Source organism: Homalodisca vitripennis, chromosome 5, assembly GCF_021130785.1.
Source record: "Homalodisca vitripennis isolate AUS2020 chromosome 5, UT_GWSS_2.1, whole genome shotgun sequence".
NCBI lineage: Eukaryota > Metazoa > Arthropoda > Insecta > Hemiptera > Cicadellidae > Homalodisca > Homalodisca vitripennis.
The window spans coordinates 100,836,905-100,853,851 of record NC_060211.1 but is presented as its reverse complement, the minus strand read 5'-3'; the positions used below and the strand labels follow the sequence as shown (position 1 = coordinate 100,853,851).

Sequence of the window (16,947 nt, the reverse complement as noted above, 5' to 3'; positions counted from 1 at the left end):
AAAAACCCAAAACAACTTTAAAGACTTTTTAAAAAATTCCCCGGGGGTTTTAACTTCAACAAAAACAAAAATTTTTTTTCTTAGGAAAATTTTAAAAAATTTAAATTTTTTTTAAAACTTTTTTTTAAATGCACGAAAAAAAATTTTTTCTTTTTAAACCCTAAGACCCCCTTTAAAAATAATTGTTTTTTAAAAATGGGAAAAATGAAAATTTTGGGCCCAATAACATTTGCCCCTTTTAAAGTTTTTTTTAAAAAAATTTGGGGTTTTACGGTTTCCCATTTCCCCTTTTTACTATTTTTGTAAATTTAAATTTTACCCCTTTTCAGATTTTGTTGTCCTTGGGGAAAATTTTAAAATTTTTCCTTTTACCAATTTAAAATTTTAAAAACCAGAGCCAAATTTTTTTTTTAAAAAAAAAGGGGTTTTTAAAAAATTTTTTTTAATTTTTTTTATTTTATTATAATGAAAAAAAATTTTTTGTAACCCAAAAAAAAAAATTTTTTTAATTCTTAATAAAATAAAAGGGAAAATTTAATTTTTTCCCTTAGAAAGAAAAAAAAAAAAATTTAAAAACTTGTTTTTTTTAAAAATTAACACTGAAAACCCCACCCCCTTACCCCAACATTTTTTTATTTGGAAACAAATTTTACTTTAGGAAAATTTTTTTAAAAATTTTTTCCATTTTTTCTTAAAATAATTTAAAAAAATTTTTGAAATTTTTTTTAAAAAAAAAGAAAAAATTTGAAAATTTTTCAAATCAAAAATTTTGGAAAAAAAAAAAACAAAATTTTTTTAAAAAAATTTTAAAAAACTTAAACCAAACTTTTTTGTACCCAACTTTAAAAAACGTTTTTTAAAAAAAGTTTTTAAAATTTTCCTAAATTTTTTTTTAAAATTTAACCTCAAAAAATGACTTTAATTAAATTTTTTTAAGGGGTTTGCTCTTAAATTTTTAAAGTTCTGGTTTAAAAATTTTAAATTTTATTTTTAAAACATTTAAAACCCCCTTTTTTTTAAAAAGTAAAATTCTACAAAAATAAAAATTTTTTAAATTTTTCCCCCACTGTTTGCAATGGGCCTGACCCCAACGTGGTTTCCCTAAATTTTTTAAATTTTTAAAATTTTTTAAATAATTTCCCCTCTCCAATAAATTGGGTTTTTAATTAAAAAATTTTTAAAACTTTAGCCCTTTAAAAAAATTTTTAAAAATAAAAATGATCTTTTTTCTTAAAAAAAGAAAATTTTTGAAAAAAATTTTAAAAAATTTTCCTAAGGTTTTAATTTGTTTCCAATTTTTATGTTAACCCCAAAAAAAATTATAAAAATTTCCAAAACGGGGCTGGGTTAAAAGAGAAAAAATTTTCTTTTAGGGCCATAGAAAAAAAATTTTCCCTGGCCCTTTAGAAAGGTTTTGAAAAAAAAAACCCAAAAAAAAAACCATTTTTGGTTTAACCCACCAAAAAAAAAAATTCTTTTTTTTAAAAACACAATTAATTTTTAATTTTAAAAAAAATTTTTTCTTTAAATTTTTAAAAACCCCCAAAAATTTCTAAAACCAAATTTGGTAAAAATTTTAAAAATTGAGAAAAATTTAAAATTTTTGAATTTTAAATTATAAAACATCTAAACCCAACTCGCCCTTTGAAAAAAACTACTTCTGGTTCTAACTGTCACCCATAAATTTGTTTGTATATTGTTTGTATTTTTTAGGAACCAAAGTTTTTTGGGGGAAGGAAAAGGGAGTTAAAAAACTATTTTAATTTTAAAAAAACAAAATCTTTAGGGATTTATCCTATTAAATTTTAAAAAAAATTTAAAATCAAACCCCACCAGTTATAAAATTGAAAAAAAAACCCTCCTCATTTTTCCCCTTTGAAAAATTGGGGGGAAAAAAAAAACCTTTTTAAAAAATTAAAAAATTTAAAAAAAATTTTCCCCTTTTTTTTGGGGTTTTAATTTTATCAAAAAATTTTTAAAAATTTTTTTATTTTTTTAAAACCCCTACCTTAAAATAAAAATTTTATAAAATTCTAATAAATAAAATTTTTAAAATTTTTTTTTTTAAAAACCCTCAAAAAAAAAAAAATTTTAAACCCCCATTAGATTTTGGAAATTTAAAATCAAAAATTCTTTTAAAACCCTTTTGTTTTGATTAAAAACTTTTTTTTTTTTAAAAAAAATTTTAATAGAAACATTAATTTTTTTTAAAATTTTCCAAATAAAATCTTTTTTTAAAACAAAAATTATTCTAACAAATTTTTCTTTAAAGGAAAAAAATTTAAAACCAATTTTACAATTTTAAAACAAAAATTTTTTTAAAAAAAAATTTTAATTTTTTTAAAAAAATTTATAATATTTTTTTAAACATTTTTAAAAAAATTTTAAACTTTTAAAAAAACTTTAAAAGGCTTTAATTTTAAAAAATTTTTTCATTTAATAAAAATTTTTTTAAACAAAAAAAATGGGAAAATTTTGGGGGACTTTCTTTCGCCCCAAAATACTTCTTTTTTTGTAAATAATAAAGGGAATTTTTTTTTTTTTAAAAATCCGGGGGATCAAATTTTAAAAATTAAAAATTTTAAACCCCTTAAAATTTTGCAAAATTTTTTTAAATTTTTAAAAAATTTTTTTAAACATTTTTTATCATTAAATAAATTTTTTTCCCATTTACATTTAAAACAATATAGATAACTATTAAGGAAAATTTTTCCAAAATCATTGTTTTAAACCCTTTTAAAAAAAGGGGACAGGTTTTTTTTTTTAGGAAGAAAAAGTAATAAACCAAAGGGCCCCAAAAATTTTGGGGTTTTTTTTTCGTATTTTGTAAATAATTTGGAAAAATTTTAATTTTTTTTTAATGCCTGTTTTTTCATATCAAATTTTATTTAAATTTTTAAAATCCTTTTAAATGTTTTTTTATTACAAAAAATCTGTAAATTTAAGGGTTTTTTTGGGATTTAAAGAGCAAATTTTTTTTTAAAAAATTTTTTCCCTTTATGGGATTCGTTTTAAAAAAAATTTTTTAAACCCAAAAGGAATTTAAAAAAATTTAAAAGCTTTTAATTAAAATAAAAAAAAAAAAAAACCATTTTTAAAATTCAAAAATTAAATTTTTTTTCCAAAATTTAAAAAAAATTTAAAAATAGGGAAAAAAATTGAAAAATTAAATTTTTAAAAAAAAAAAGATTTTTATAAAATTTTTAAAAAAAATTTTATTTAATTTTGAAGTTTTATTTTAAAAAAACCTGATAAAGGGAAAACCCTTTTCCCCAAAAAAAAAACGTTAAATTTATGAAGGAAAAAAAATCCCCATAGGGTTTAAGAAAAAAGGGTCTTTTTGGGGGCAAAAACCCTTTTTTTTTTCCCATAAAAAAAAACAATTTAGAAATTTACAAAAAAATTGTAAAAAATTTAATCAGAAATTTATTTTAAATTTCTTTAAAAAATTTTTTTTACTTTTTTAATATTTAAAATTTTTTTCCCCAAAAAAACTTTTTTTTCAAAAAAATTTTATAATTTTTATAATGTTTTTTGTATAAAATTAGAAATTTTTAAAATTTGTTCTTAATTTTAAATAATTTTTTTATTTTTTTTTTTTTTTTTTTTTAAAAATTTTTTAAATAATTGTTTTTTTAAATTTTTTTAAAAACTAATCATTACAAAAATTTTTTAAATTTTGGCAAAAAAAATTAAAAAAATTTTTAAAACGAAACTTTTTTTTTTTAAAATTTAAAACCAAAATTTTAAAATTTCCCCATAAAATTACCAATTTTTTTTTTTTAAAATCAATGCCTTTTAGGAAAAAATTAAAAAATTTAAAAATTTTTAACCCAAAATGAAAATTTTTTTAAAATCAAAAAAAAAGGATTTTTTTTATTTAAAAAATTTCTTTTTTTCAAATTTTATTTTAAACTTGGGGTTTAATATTTTTTTTTTTTTTTTAAAAAAAAAACAAAAAATTTGGAACTTTTTAATTTAAAAAATTTTTTCCCAAAAACACAATTTTAAAAAAAATGGTATGTATAAAAAACTTAAAATCCCTAACTAAAATTATATTTTTCTAATAAAAAATTTTTTATACCATCGAATTCAATATTTTTACACTAAGTTTTTTAAAACCAAATTTTTAAAAATTTTTTTAAAACTAGCAAAAATTCAAAGGTATAACTTTTCCATTTTTTTTCACTCACATGCTAAAATTGGCTGACAGTTTAATTTTCCCAAAACTTTTTGATTCCAAATAATTTTTTAATTTTAATACATTGTTTTCCATTTAAGGGTAAACTTTTTGTTTTAAAAAAATATTTTTTTATTCTTTTAAAAAATTTTTTTTTGGGTTTAAAACTAAAAAATTTTCACATTTTTTTAAACAAATTAGTAAACTGTTTTTAAAAAATTTAAATTTTTAAATCCTTAAAATTTTTTATAAAATTTTCCCTTTAAATTTTTATAAGTTTTTATTGTTTAAGGGGGGGCCTTTTTAAATTAAAAATTTGACTCAAAATAACCATTTTTATGTACATTCAATTTTTTTAAAAAAAGAATCCTTAAGGGAATTCATATTAATCTTAACAATTTTAAAGAAAGCCAATAAACCTCTAAAAGAGGGTAATTTTCCTTTTTCACAAAGTAAGTTTTTTCTTTTACACTTCAAAAAAGAAAATTTTTTTTAATTTTTCCTTTTAATTTTAATTTTGAAATGATTAGCATTTGATTTTTTTGCAAAATGTTTTTTGCCAATAACCAAATTTTTTTAAAAAGTTTAAATCTTAAAATTTTATTTTTAGTTTTTTTTTTTTTGAAGTTCACAAAACTTTTTTTAAAATTATACTTTCTCTAATTTAAAATTTTTAACTTTAAACCATAGACGAAAAAAAAATTAAAAAGGAATTTTTTTGTAAGGGGCCCAAAACAAAACAAAATTTTTAACAAAATTTAACGGGAAATAATTTTAAAGGGAAAAAAAAATATATTTTTAACATAAATGTAAAAATAAAATCTTTTTTAGCAACTTACCCCATAAATTTGCAGGCAAAAACAAAAAAATTTTAAGGTTCCCCACCCTACCATTAAAAAGTCAAAGGAATTTTTTTACGAAGCCCAGCAAGAATGGGCGATGAAAACCCAAAACTAATTCCTTTAATCAAAAATTTTAAAATTTTTCCCTTCTTTCGGAGAATTTTATTCTCATTTATAGGTAAAAAAATAAAAGTTTTTAACAATAAAAGAAACCAATAGAAAAAATTTCAAAATTTTAAATTTATGAAAAAAATATTGTTAAGCAAAAAAAATTTTTGGTTTTAATTTTTTACAAATTAATAAAAAAAATTTCGGGAAAAATAATGAAACTTTGGGGGTTTAAATATTGGTTTTATTTTAAAACATGGGTTCTAAAAATGTTAAAAATTATACAAATAATTCATTTTTTCAGAAAACCGTCACCTTTTAAAACCAAAAAATTCTTCGGGATTTCTTTTAATTAAAACCAATAAAGGCAAAAACCCCTCAAAAATGTAACACACACATAAAAAACCTAAACCAACCAAAGAGCGCCAACAAACAAAATTCTTTTTAAAAAAATTTAAAAATTAAAAAAAAAATGAAAAAAGGGATATTTTTTCCCAAAAGTTTTTTTTAAGAATAGATTTTAAACAAGCATTTCACTTTTTTGGGTTTTTTTAACAAAGCTCTGGTTCCTTACCCCCTTTCCCTTTTTACTTTCTCAATATATAATTACAATATTAAAACCTATAAAGGTTTTATTACCCTAAAAGGTTGAAGTTGGGGAGGGGCAATACAAAAACCAAAAGGGAAATAAGGTTAAAAATTTAACATTTTTTTAATTTTTTAAAATGAGTTAAATTAAAAATTTAAAATGAAAATTTTAAGTTTGTTTTTAAATTTAAAACAAAATTCCCAAAAAGAAAGCGAAGGGGCAAAAAAACAATTATTGGTTTTTTAATGTTTAACTGTTAATTTAAACGTCTTTTTAAAATTACTTTAAAAATTTTCTTTTAAAATTTTTATTTTTAAATTTAAATTTAAAAATAAAAAAAAAAAGGGGTGATTTTTAATTCTTTAAAATTTATTTTTAAAATTTAAATTATCTAAAAACCAAAGAAAAAAACAGAAATCCCCAAAAAAACCCAAAATGAGCCCAAATTTTATTTTAAAATAATATTCATCTACCCTTTTTAAACACACCAAACAAAAAAAAAAAAAAAAAATTAAAAAAAACCAATACATGACTTTAAATTTTTAATATTTTTAACTCTAAAAAAAATATTTTTTAAATGTAAAAAATAAATTTTTCGAAAAAAAAACAAAAAAATTTGTAGGGGTTTTTTTTAAAAAAAACAAAAAATGAGAAATCCAAAAAAGTTTCTAAAAAAAAAACTAGGGGGGAAAAGTTGGGTTAAATTACTAAAAAAAGTATTTTAAAAAAATTTATTAACTTGGTCTCCGTTTCTGTTCCCATTTTTTGAGATCCCGAAAAAAAAAAGGTAAAAAAAATACACTTTTTTAAAAGTAAAAAAAAATTTTAAAAAAATTTAGACAAAAGTTTTTATTCCATTAAAATTATTTCAAAACATTTAAAAAACACTATTGTCAGGTTTTTTAAAGAAAAATAAAATTACATTTAAATTTTGGGTGCAAAAATAAAAAAAAAAAATTAGGGGGAGATTACAATTTAAAAATTTAAATTTCCCCCAGAAAACCAAAAAAAAAAAATTTTGGTAAAATTTTAAAAAGTTATAAAAATAAAATTTGTTTAGCCCAATAAAATTTTGACAAAAAAAATAATGATCAAAATTAAAAATTCCAAATTTTTAAAAATTTTTAAGTTTCAAACCCAAAAAATAGTAAAACCAAACTTTTCAATTAAATTTTTTAATTTTGGGCTTTTTTTAAATTTATCTAACCCCCACCTGTTTTTTTAAACCAAACATTTTAATTTTTTGGGGGTAAAAAAGGTAACCTCCTACCTTTTATTTAAAACAAAAGTATAGTTACAAAAAAGTCCAGTTTTGGAAAAACCCCAAAATTTTTTAAAATAATTTCTTTACCAAACCCTTTTTAATAAAAAAAAATGTTATTTTTGAAAAAAGGCCTTTTGGCTGGGTACAGATAATTTTTTTTGGCTAAAAAAGGTTTAAACTTCATTTTTTTATTTTTTTCCCATGGGAAATGTTATAAAGGTCAGTTTTTTAAAACAACAATTTGTTAAATTCTGTCAAGGTTAAAACATTTTTATTTGATAAAAATTAAAAACCTTGTTTGGGACAATTTTTATTCTTTTTGCTGCCCCTAATTTAGGGTTGAAACAAAATGCATAAAAAAATTTAAATATGGTTTTTTGTTTGAAATTTTTTTTGGTGGTTTTAAAAATTTTTAAAAAATTTTTTTTTATTAAATCTAAAATTGATTTTTTTAATTTAGAAAACCAATTTTTGGTTCGGGCTAATTAAAATTTTTTTTTGGTTTTGAAATCCTTTTAAAGTAAAATGAATTAAAAAAATGATAATGAAATAAAAAAGGGGTTAAATTTTTCGAAAAAAGGGGGTTTTTTTGTTTAAAAATAAATTTTTTAAATTTTTATTAAAAAATAAAAAATTATAAATGAAAAAAATTGTTTGGGGTAATTATGTTAGGAAAAAATCAAAAGTAAAAATATATAAAAGGGGAATCTGAAACAAAAAAATAAAAAAAAATTTCAAAAATGGGTTTTAAAATTTTTTTGGGTAAATTTTTTATTTTAAAAAAAACATAAAGAAACTCATAAAATTTTTAATTGTGTTTTGAGGTTTTTAAAGCTTGGCCCCCAAAAGGTAAAACCCCAGAAGTAGGGGCCAAAAATTTCCTTTAAACCCCCCCCCTCCCCCCTTTTGGGCCCTCTTTTTTAAAATAAAGGATTTTCTAAAGGGTTGAATGCCCCAACCTAAAACCGGGGTTTTAAAAGAAAGGGTTTACAATCCGATGTCATGTTCAACCCTTTTAATTTTCCTGACCTGTTTCCCTTCTTTAGCCCATAGAAGTGTCCCGGTTTCAGCCCAAAAAACCCCTTAAAGTTAACATTTTTAAAGTCCAACCTCTTCGTTCCTCCTTTTTTAAAAATGCCCCCATTTTTTCCAAGTAACCTATCCCCCCTTATTAAAAAGTATCAGTAAAAAAAAAAAAATAAAAAAAAATAAAAAAAATTTTTTAAAGTTTTGGTCCCCTTGCAGTTGTGGGGGGTTAATTCAAAATTTGAGTTTAAGCTCATTTAAGTTCTTATTTTAAGAAAAGTTTTTTTTGGCCCCTTTTTTTTGTAGAATTTTTTATTCTTCAAAAAATACTCCATTTGGGGTCCTAAAAGGGTCAAACCCAGAAAATGTTTTTGAGCCTTTTATTTTTTCCCAAATTTTGATAACAAGTTTAAAATTTAAAAAGTTTTGAACGGGCTCATAAGAATGTAAAACTCCCAACCCCTTTTATTAAATAAAATTTAAAATTTTTTTTTAAAAATTTTTAAACCCTTTTCAATTTTTTCCAAAGTTTTTGGCCAAAAAAGTTTGAAAAAATTTAACAATTTTCAAATAACTTGTTTAAGCAAATTTTCAAAATTTAAAAAATTTTGGGGGGTAAAATTGTTTTTTGTCAAAGAACTTTTTTTAATGAAATATTTTAAAAAATATACACTATTATTTCCCAGGGAAAAACACCCCCTTTTTAAGAAACATAAAAAATTAAAATTACTGTAATTAAACCAATTCAAAATTTTTTTATTAATTCAAACTTAATTCAAATTGAAGGGGGTTAAGCTAACCCTTTTACTTGCATTTGTAGGTTAAATCATCCAACCTAAACCGGGCTTTCCCGGGGTTTGGCCCACCCAATGAACATAAAATTTTTTAAAAAGTCCGGTGAATAAAATTTAAACAAAATCTTATGGGCTTTGAAAAAGTTTAACAAATTTTATTTTTAAAAGTTGTTAATAAAAAATTTTCACCAAAAAATTTTTAAAATTTTTACAAAATGCAGTTTATTCATATTATTTAACCCCCAAAATCCATTTAATATTTATCAAAAACCCATTAAATTTTTGTGAAAAACCCGGGGTAACCTTTTTAATTTGGAAAATACCAATTCAACCCCTTTAAATGGGTCCTTTAAAAACTCCATTATGTGTGATACTTTAAGACGTGTTATTACCTGTGAGTTAAAACCCTACTAAGAGAGGACCTAGCCATCATGCAATCACTTGTGGATGGGAACCAATTTAGGTTGTACTAAGCGCCTGGATCCCACCATAAAAAGCTTATAGAGAAATATTCAGGTTTGACTAATACACATGTAAATTATGCCCAGGAAGTAATTTGAAATTTTTCTTTCTACTGTTTTATTATGTTAAGTTTTACTTGTATACACCCTGTGTATATTGATATGTTATGTCTAAAATTAATTTGAAAAAGAGGTTTGTGTGAAGTAAACAGCTTTGTTTAAAAATTCACATTTTATCATGCCATATTATTTGAACTAGACTTGATTTGATTACTTTCACATTTCTACTTGTTGTACAGTTTAGTTTTAAAATCATGAAACATTTTGGATTTGTACAGGTTATATTTTGTGAATCGATAAACACTGTGGTGATCTATAAAGGTAAAAAATATATGAGTAAATCAACAATTATTCTAAAAAAATTTCTGAATAATGATTGTGTTTAGATAATTGTTGTTTGTATAACAAAACTAGAAGTGATGTAATGTAAGTATAACTATTTAAGTTGTCAAAACTTGTTAGGTTAGTTGAAAGTAGAGTACTTACATTGTCGTTAACATAGACTGTCCTCCGAGTTTTAATGTATCATCTTGTGGGACCAGATCTGAGTATTTCGGATTTACTCGCAGCCAGTCCCTACAACAATGTAAAACACAATAGAACACAAAGCTGCAATAGATTGTTAAACTCTAGCAGTGTGTGAAACGCATCATTGATGTGGTGGTACAGGATTTTTGGATGAAAGTACTATTTTATTGGCAAGATATCTGAATAATATTCATAGCAATATATTCAGGAAGTTCTAAACTACAAATTTATATTATATGATGAAATCTTTACAAAAATATAATTTCGAAAGCTCACGTCTGTGGTCTGAAGAAATTGACTCTAAATATCATTCATTTTTTAATTTGACAGATCTAAATAATAAAACAATCTCCTTGGAAGAGCTAATACACATTGAAAGAATTGACAAGAAGGCATTTTGTGCTGTGGGTTTGACAACAGTTTAAAAACGAAGTTGGAAGTTATTTCTTTCTTCCACAATAGGTGTCTACTCAGTTTGCCGTTCTAGCCATCTTGGTAACACGAGTTATAAACTATGTGATGAGCAATAAGTTCTTTATTTAGATAACATACTACTAGGAATTACTTTGAGTAGTATTGTGAAGTGTTTTATATATAAATAGATAATGAAAGTGGCATGTTTTAGTGTTGAAAACCATTAGCTATTTTTACAACAAAGTTAATATTTCTTTGTGGACCTACCTCTCCCAAAATAGAATATTCATTAACTCTATTTCTTTAGATGAAAATGTAATTTTATAACGATTTGTTTCATTGTTTGTTATAATTTTGATTATATTTTAATGCTTTTTTTAAAATTATTCCTACAACAGCTAGAGTTTACCTACACTATTGTGCATAGAAGTTTTTAATCTAGATAAATATTTCCTTTTGATATCAATATTTTATAAATCAAGAAGGCCTACAAGTTTTTAAAAAAAAATTGGATAATATTTTATGCTTTTACAAAATTATTCATTATTTAACAAAGGTCTTAATTTTATTGGTTTGTAAACTGTATTTTTTCCGAAAAAAAAAAAGAAGACTATGTTCAGGTTTCTCATATTACATAGTGAATCTTTTATATATTTAGCCATATCACAACATAATTTACTTTTTTCACAGATATGTATTCCAACATGTTCACAGAAAATAAGGTTAATTATAAAGGACACACATGTCACCTTTACAGAATGTTTTCCAAAAATTTTTCTCAACAATCTAGACTGCATAAGTTCATTTGTAACTATGCGTTATGAATAAGTAACTTTGTTATGATGTTGGCTTTGACCTGTGCTATCAACATGATAAGTGCTATCACCTTTTATAATATTGATGACTGCCATCTGATATGTACACGGGTAATACTGATAAATTATTGGGTCACTTTCAATTTCTTTCATATTTTAATATGATGATCAGTTAGTCCTTAGAAACTAAGAACAGTCGGCCCAGTGACAGCCATTGTCGACATCGTTGAGTGATAAGAAAGTTCAGAGTCCACACATTATCACTGACATAGGGGCACAGTCAAATCGGGCCCTGTGTGTGATGACTCATCTATAATAAATACTACCTGTTACCTGCGGCTTCACACACAATTTTCGAAATCAAAGTCCTTATTATACTTAGTAAAAACACTTATTATGTAATATGATGGAGTCCTATAAGAGTTGTGAAACAAGTAGGCATACATCAGGTACATTTTATTTCAGCGTTTGTGCTTGCTTAGGAGAATCCGAGTTTACCCTGACTCTTATAATATAATGTTTTACATGTGTAGGAGAATATCTGGTTTGAATTAATTATGTTTTCATCACAAGAGTTGAGTCTGCCCTGTTGCTCCAATCAAAAATACAAATATGTCGGTCTCAGAAACCTACTTCGGTCAAAAAGCATTAACTTCTAGCTCTTGTCATATACTTCCCATTTAAAATATTTTCACTTTCCCCGATGAAGAAAAAATAAATATATGCGTAGAACTGAGAAGCATACTTTAGTTAAAACGTGCCTACTTTCAGCCGTTTAAGTTCACTTACGGTTGCCACAGTTTAGTTTGCCTTATTGCCCCAATAAAAAACTTTACACGTATGTAGCTTTCGGAAATCTACTGCGGTAAAAAAGCAGCTACTTCCAGCTCTTGTTAACTACTTTCAGTCTGAAATATTTCCATTTTCATAATTGAGTTTGCCTTGAGCTTTCGGAAATCTACTGCGGTAAAAAAGCAGCTACTTCCAGCTCTTGTTAACTACTTTCAGTCTGAAATATTTTCCATTTTCATAATTGAGTTTGCCTTGTTATCCTGATGAAGAAAACATACATAATTACGTAGGAATGATAAGCCTATTATGGCCTAGGGGGAAATCTTATTTACTTCCTATATACTTCCACTATAAAAGGCAAGTCCTTCTAAGTTCCTGCAAAAATCCAAAGGTTTTGCGTTATAGAAGTCTTGTTTGTTGGGCTGTAGTCTGGGAAAGAATGGACCCGGTTACTAGTTGAAGCAAGTTGGTATTCATTTCACTGTTTTTTTTTTCCCAAACCACTTTTAAAATGCCACATCATAATAACAAGGAAGCCCAAAAGTTTAGAGTATTATAAGTGAAAACATCCACAGCTCTGTTCATTAAAATTAGTTTTATAACAAGGTTTATATAATATTACAATGTATTAGACATTTTGAATTCGTCACTGGCGCAATCTGGTGTAAAGTTAGATATTAACTTTGTCTTTGCTAACTGCGTTTCACTATTGGTCAAGCACTGTATAACTAATATTTTATAAAATTTAAATGTAAAAGATTTTTCAACCTATTCGTTGAATTTGAATATGAATTTGAATCTGAAAGTGCCATCAGCTTTGTAGTGTCAGTTAAAATTGGATTATAAAGCATAAATACTACAATCTTTTTAGAATTCCAAAATATTCTGGGTAACTTTTCTTATCTGTCTCTTCTTATAAACCTTCCTCAGATTTCAACAAATATTTTACAAAAAGAATTAACCTAATTAGTCCAGTCGTTTTCAAGATTAGCACTTAGCAACAGATTTTATGATTAATTTTTATTTATACGATCATTGATGGATAAAAGTGTAAATTACCTTTCATTATTTAATTCATGCAAAGTCCATCGTGACTGGAGTGTTAACATGATATGAGCTTGATGAATGTATGTGAGTGAGGAATGATTTTTCTGTTTCTGCCAGCAGTGCGGGGTGGCATCATCATCATCATCATCATGGGAAAGTACTAACCACAAATTCCTCTAGCCATCAAAGTGGGCTTTGGTTTCGGTGCCACCGAGCACTGCCGGCAGAAAAAGAAAAACATCCCTTCAAGATAGTATCTAAAAATAAAGCTTAGATCATGTGAGCGTCTCAACCCCTCTTCAGGTTAGACAAGATAAGAAGCCCACAGCACAAGGATAATGAACCTCCTTATCGCTTTTAAACAAAACGCTTATATGGATAATTTATTAAACAAAAGTAAGCACAAGTTATATCTAACAAGTCATATATATTCTTTTTATAATTTCGATATTCATTACTTTGTTTGACTACTTCCAATTCTTTTGTCTACCAACACTAGCCAAACTACGATCATAAAACAAAGAACTCGTCTAGGATCGGGAATTTCCGTTTTCCTTTTAGCCATGAACATTCAACTACCACAACACAGACAATGCAATATGCAAGCCATTTTTTTAGTCAAAATGATTTATTGTTTACCAGTCTGGCATAAGAAAGATTTAACCTGCCACTATGTTGCAGGCCTAGATGTGATGAAGCATGAACATGATTCTGTCCAATTAGCGACGCAACAAATTTCTGCAGATTCGAGATTCAATTGTCAAATACCACCAATTTTTTCTTTTAAGATTCAATGTGTAAGATTTGACTTCTACTCATCACTACCGCCATCATCTATACACTATAGCATCAGCACAGGGCATATTGGCGGGAAAAGTTATGATGGCGTTTCACTGTATTTATATACTTTCTGAAATAGCACTTATTTTTTTTCAAACAAGGTTAAAAAATCCTAGGAAGTCACACAAGGCATATGTTAAGAGCCCAGAGTACAAAGTTTTAAAATTCTTACCTTCAGTGCTCGACAAGCATGATGATCAAAGTTTTCATTTGTGTAACTAACAGCCAATCCCATCAAGGCAGTCAAATTGTTTGGATCCAGCTCCAGACACTGTTTGAAAGCAGCAATTGCTTGAGGGTCCTAAGAAGAAATAAAATTAGAACTGTAATTACAAAAATTACAATACTCTATAATATAAAGTGTATACATCATGACAATTAAGAGAGACTTTTTATCATGCTTCTTACCAACTTTGTAACTTCTTATTTAGCTTGGTACCTGTTCGTTTTCTGCCTGGGTAACACCTAACAGCTGCCACGCTAGTTGGTTGCTTGGGTCGGTTTTCACTGCCGCCTCAAAACACAAGACAGCGCTAGGGATATCACCAGCTGCCAGTCGCTTCTGCCCCTCGGCCACAGCATCTGGCAGATCGGTCATCGGGTTTTCTTCCGAAAACTTATACTTCTACAAATACACATCATGTACTCATGTGAGAGACTTTAGAAACTTTTCAATATATCTTTTATAGGTAATATGGTAGGAATGAAGGAATTACACTTAAAACATTTATTGGTAAAAATACTTGTATTCAACAACTTCTTTAAATTATATTATAGGTACACGATTCAGTCAAGAATATATTATTATTGTAACATGAGAATTAGGCATGTTTAAACATTATGAGCAGCATTCCACAATGTTTGCTATAAATGTAAGGTTTATATAATTATTATAGTTTTTATAGGGGGCATTTTCAAAATGTACTGCCAGGGTTCCTATCTGAACAGGTGGTAGCACAGCATGTGACTGTGTACAGTAACTGAGAATTCAAAATTGTATCTCAACATTCAGAACTATGAATCATGTTTTAAACAGAGCCAAATAAATATTATACAACACATTACTAGGAAATTATACAAACACATATTCTTACATTCAAATTGGAGGCAAAATCTATATATTCCGTATAATCTTGAGTCCAAGGATGTAAACTAAAAGAACTGTCTTCATTTTCTTTTGTTAATGAAACATTTCTCAGATTTGAAACATCATTCCGTATGTCACCTGCTCCTGAAATATCAATACAAATATTGAAACTACAGAACTAAATTTTATTAGCAATACAACAAAATTACATGTTTGCAAAACAACTAAATAAAATTAAATATATGTTTTAGGGATTGAAATGTGAGAAATCTTTAAGATATTTTTATTTTACAGAGTATGTAAAAGACTTTCTGATGACATTACAACTACTATTAAGTTGGAAAAAGTTCGAGTAAGAATATTTTGTATTAATAAGTACAAATTAATTAAGTATGGCAATAAAATAATATTAAATGTTTTCAAGTTCTTGTGGTTTTATTGTGAAAATATTATATGGTATTGAAATATTTCATTCAAAGTTAATACTTAGTTAAAACTAATTAAAAAAAGGATGGTTATTTAAAATTCGACAATTTATTAAACAATTAAATGTACAAAACTAAGCTGGAAATTAAAAAAAGCTTTGAAGTTAGTAACTTTATAAACTACCAACCAACCATGGATTATAATATGCAAAGTTATGACATTGGTCCAATCCAATTTTGTTTACCCAGCAAACTCTTTAAAATCTTGCATCAGGATTTCTAGACTTTGACAATCCCACAATAAAGTCACATTAACATATTTTGAAATTAAAGAATTACTTTTTTGTTGACTTGCTCAAACTGACGTATTCAAAATATTCTTCTCCAACATCAATTCACTTTAGGAGTCGAATTTCCTATATAATTATTAAGCCATTAGTTAAATTAGTGTTAGTAGAAGTGTGTTTTACTTTTTAGAACAAACACAATGCACAAATAATACAACAGGTAAAGATAGATTATCAATTGTCTTGATGCCTTTCTCTTTTAAAAGTTAGAATAACAATATGAAAGATGAGATGTGCTAATAAACATTGTTATAAAGCAATATTAAACCTCAAACTATAAAATTCTACACAGCTTAAAAAAATGCAAGTTTTGTAAGTTGAAAAGTACCCATGTCAATAAATAAAAAAGTCAACATCTTGAACTATTCTGTATTTTAAACATATTTATGAAAGTAAAAGATTGAACTAATTGTGAAATATGTGCTTTCTTTCATTTCAAGTGTATATGCCATAACTAATGAGTATTAGGACATGTAAATGGAAGCACAAATGTCCCCCCAAATCAGTTTTACCATGAACAATAGACTACTATTTAAATAACCAACCTAAAAACTTCCAGACTAGCTCTTTCACAATATACTTCACTCATTTGCAGATGTGTATCAGCTTTGTATATATTTATAGGTAGCCAACAAGAGTTGCCCAAGAGCATAAACATTTAAATACTGTACACCAAACTTGATCCTTACAAAACTTGATCCGTACTGCAGTTCTGACAAATTTAAATGAAATATGTAATTAAAACCATTTACAGTACTACAATTATAGTGATGAACAAATCTAGAATTTTCAAGTCTTATATCCGATTAAAAATCTTAAAAATCAATTCCTGAATTTCGAATCTTAATTGCTTTTTTAACCTAGGTATTATTTCAACAAAATCATTACCAATCCAATTTTGTCCATTCTTAAATCTTTGGAGACTGATACTAAAAAAAAGTCATTCAAAATACACCAATCTATTTGAAAGGGATTTACCGAAGTTCAGAGAGAACCGTCATATCCCTTACCTTCTACTCTAATTTGATAGATTATGAAATGGGCTTCCAGTATATATATATTTGTATCCTTTCTAAAACGTATTTTAAACTTAAAATGTTTGAAAATTTTCAAACCACCCACGATGATGAAAAATATTAATATATAAGCATAATATATCTTATAGAGGAGATATCTATACAACTACAAAAATTGTGAAGTAACAAAAATTAGGGATTGTCCGTTTATTTTGTGTTTTGAGTAGCTGACGCCCGCCCAAAGACTCATTAGACGTGTGGCATTGCACACACACAAACATGGAAAATAAAAACTGTAGGCAAAATATTATC

The 16,947-nt window shown here is 25.2% G+C and overlaps 1 protein-coding gene across 2 annotated transcripts in view; it reads right to left on the bottom strand.

Annotated features, from left to right (window-relative positions):
• Positions 1–9,781: 9,781 nt before the first annotated feature.
• The window catches only part of LOC124362562 (peroxisomal targeting signal 1 receptor-like), a 35,008-nt gene continuing 27,842 nt past the window's right edge, over positions 9,782–16,947 (bottom strand). For both annotated transcript variants that reach the window (XM_046817180.1, XM_046817179.1), the window contains exons 7-10: positions 14,855–14,991; positions 14,200–14,385; positions 13,933–14,061; positions 9,782–9,899 (exon numbers count right to left, since the gene is read on the bottom strand). In XM_046817180.1, the coding sequence (XP_046673136.1) occupies positions 9,807–9,899; positions 13,933–14,061; positions 14,200–14,385; positions 14,855–14,991 (545 nt within the window). In that variant the 3' untranslated portion in view covers positions 9,782–9,806. The remainder of the gene's footprint in view (positions 9,900–13,932; positions 14,062–14,199; positions 14,386–14,854; positions 14,992–16,947) is intronic.